Source organism: Zeus faber (genome assembly GCF_960531495.2).
Source record: "Zeus faber genome assembly, chromosome: 18".
In the NCBI taxonomy this organism is placed as follows: domain Eukaryota; kingdom Metazoa; phylum Chordata; class Actinopteri; order Zeiformes; family Zeidae; genus Zeus; species Zeus faber.
Genome location: NC_137210.1, coordinates 26,950,697 through 26,953,234, shown reverse-complemented (window position 1 = coordinate 26,953,234; position 2,538 = coordinate 26,950,697). Strand labels below are relative to the sequence as shown.

Here is a 2,538-nt window from a genome sequence, read left to right as displayed (position 1 = left end):
CGAGCGGCATCCGCAGCGGCAGCACCTCCTCCTCCTCCTCCACCACCACCACCACCACCACCACCACCTCCTCCTCCTCCTCCTCTTCCTTCTCCTCCTCCTCCACCGCCGCCGCCGCCACCTCCACCACGGTCCGGGCCGGAGCATGAGAAGTTCGGCTCGGCTCGCGCGCTCGCTCTCCTCCATCTCCATCCTCGGCCATTCTGTCCATCCCTCCCATCCAGGGCTCGTTGCCCAGCTCCGTTTTTTGTTTTCCTCCTCTCCGCAGCTCGCGCGCACGCAGGTTCTGGTGGCTCAGCTGAAAAGGAGGGAATAGTCTGGAGTCATCCCTCCCTCCCTCCCTCCTTCCCTCCCTCTCTCTCCCTCTCGAACCCCTTTGGATTGGATTGGTACCTGCAGCTGCTGGGGGGATTTTTATTTTTTTAATTTTAATTTTTTATTTTTTTTTACTACCGTCATCCAGGACCCGGACTATCGGGGGGATTTGGGATTTGTATCCGGTGCCGGTATTGGTGTGGACCCCGCCACCGCCTCTGAGGAATGTACCGGGTGAGGTTGGCGCAGTGACCGCAGCAAGGCGCACTCACTGTGGATGAACTGCCGCACGGCGCCCGGAGGGTTTCCAGGGTTCCGCGCGGACCAGGACCGGGACCGGGACCAGGGGCTCTGGTCTGGAAATGAACCGGGTCTGATCGGGTCGGGTGGATCCCCCGCCACCCCCACCCCCTTTCACTGGATCGGGATATAGTTCCTTTTTTATTTTTATTTTTTGGTTTTGGGTTTTTTATTTTGTTTGGCTCTTTGTTTTTCTGAACACGGATTGTGATCGTGGAGACGGCGGCCACCATGGGGGACTCGATGTGGAGATACTATTTTGGGGTTTTATTCATCGCCTGCAAGGTGAACCTGTCCCGGGCGCTGATCCTGGAGTCCATCTACTGGAACACCACCAACACCAAGTAAGTGGCGCACCCCGCACCCCGCACCCCGCACCTCGCACTCCGCACCGCGCATCGCGCACCGTGCGTCAAACCGCGGGACGCGTCTCCAAAAAGCAAAGTGCGTGTTCAGCTTAAAAAAAAAAAAACAATCTTCGACCTGATGGTGGTGGTGGTGGTGGTGCCCGATCCGTCGCATTTCTTGCCTTTTTCAGTCTTCATGCGTCGCGTCGCGTCGCCGTCGGGGGAGGGGAGGGGAGGGGAGGGGAGGGGAGGGGAGCTTTCAGTCGGAGTGCGCGGCCGGTGTGGCCGTAGGTCACGGCGCTAGAGCCGCGTAGATCGTGATAGTGCTGCGGGGGAAAAAAACACCCTGTAGCTGCCTAAATAACTGGCGACTTTTTGAAATCCTTGTACACATGAGCGTGTCGGTTTTTCCTCCATATTTTTTTTTTTTTTGGAGGGGGGGGGGGGGGGGGGGGGGTGGCGCGGTAAATTTGACCTTTAAAATCGTCTGAATGTTGACGCAAAAAGGATTAATGACCCCGGTTGTGACGCCTCACTCCCACTGTGATCCACAGCAAGTTTACGTATGTGGCAGACTACGACACCATTAATTACCTCCGCGCGAAACGCACATTTTACGCGTATTTACGCACATTTCAGTGTGAATAACTCAGCCGGGCGGTGTTAAATAACTCCACCCTCGGAGCAGCTTCTTAAACAGGCGCGTTCATTTCATTTAATGTATCAATCTAATTACCAGGCTGTGGCGTTTGACGGCCGCTCTGTACTTTGGACGATTTGCCGGCGTCCAAAATTAATGTAAACAATTACTAATATAGATTATTTTAAATACCCACAGAGCTTTCCTGTCGTGTTATTTGGAGGCTGACACGGCGCTGTGGAGGTTCCACTCGGGCCTCGGGGTGGAACGCCGTGTTGCTTCTGTTTTTCGGGGAGGGAGGGACGGAGGGAGGGAGGGTGGTGGTGGCGGTGGTGGGGCTCCGGCTGCACCTAAATAAATAAAACATGATAATCCAAAATTTGCGCGTCGGTGCTCAGTGAATTAGGCTGGAAGTTGGAAAGTCGCTCCTCTTTTCAAACGCCCGTGCGCGCGGAGATGCGGCCGCGCGTAATGCTCCGCCGCGCGTCGGCTTATTCCGCGTTTTTCTCGATTGGTTCCCCATTGTAGTAAAAATATAATAAGTAATTGTAATAATAGTATTATTTTGCGTTATTTATTTTGGTCCCATTCGACAAGAGAAAAAAAAAATCTCCCAAATCGCTTGCGCTGCCCTCGCAGTTTTCCCAACAAACGTCCACAGGAGACGAGACACGGGTGGCGCGATGGTGTCGTGGCTGTCGTGTGTAACAGGTGTCCCTTGTCGCTCGGTTTGCGTACGAAGCCACATTTTACGCGCGTGCATTCACGCGCACACCGGCCGGATATAACACGCACGTCCGCGCGCGCGGTTCCCGTACGTAAGGCCGTTCTCCGCGGGCTCTCTGTGCGCGGTGCGTGTGGCCACGGCCGGCCGGGACGGTCCCCTCCACCTCGGCCCGGGCAGTGGGTGCCACCGCCATCTGCACGCACCCCGCA

General features: G+C 55.8%; 1 protein-coding gene across 1 annotated transcript in view; it reads left to right on the top strand.

The window, feature by feature from the left end:
- Nucleotides 1-729: 729 nt before the first annotated feature.
- efnb2a (ephrin-B2a) overlaps nucleotides 730-2,538 on the top strand; it is a 29,894-nt gene continuing 28,085 nt past the window's right edge. Inside the window, exon 1 of the mRNA XM_080019329.1 lies at nucleotides 730-959. Coding sequence (XP_079875455.1) covers nucleotides 847-959 — 113 coding nt within the window. The 5' untranslated portion in view covers nucleotides 730-846. The remainder of the gene's footprint in view (nucleotides 960-2,538) is intronic.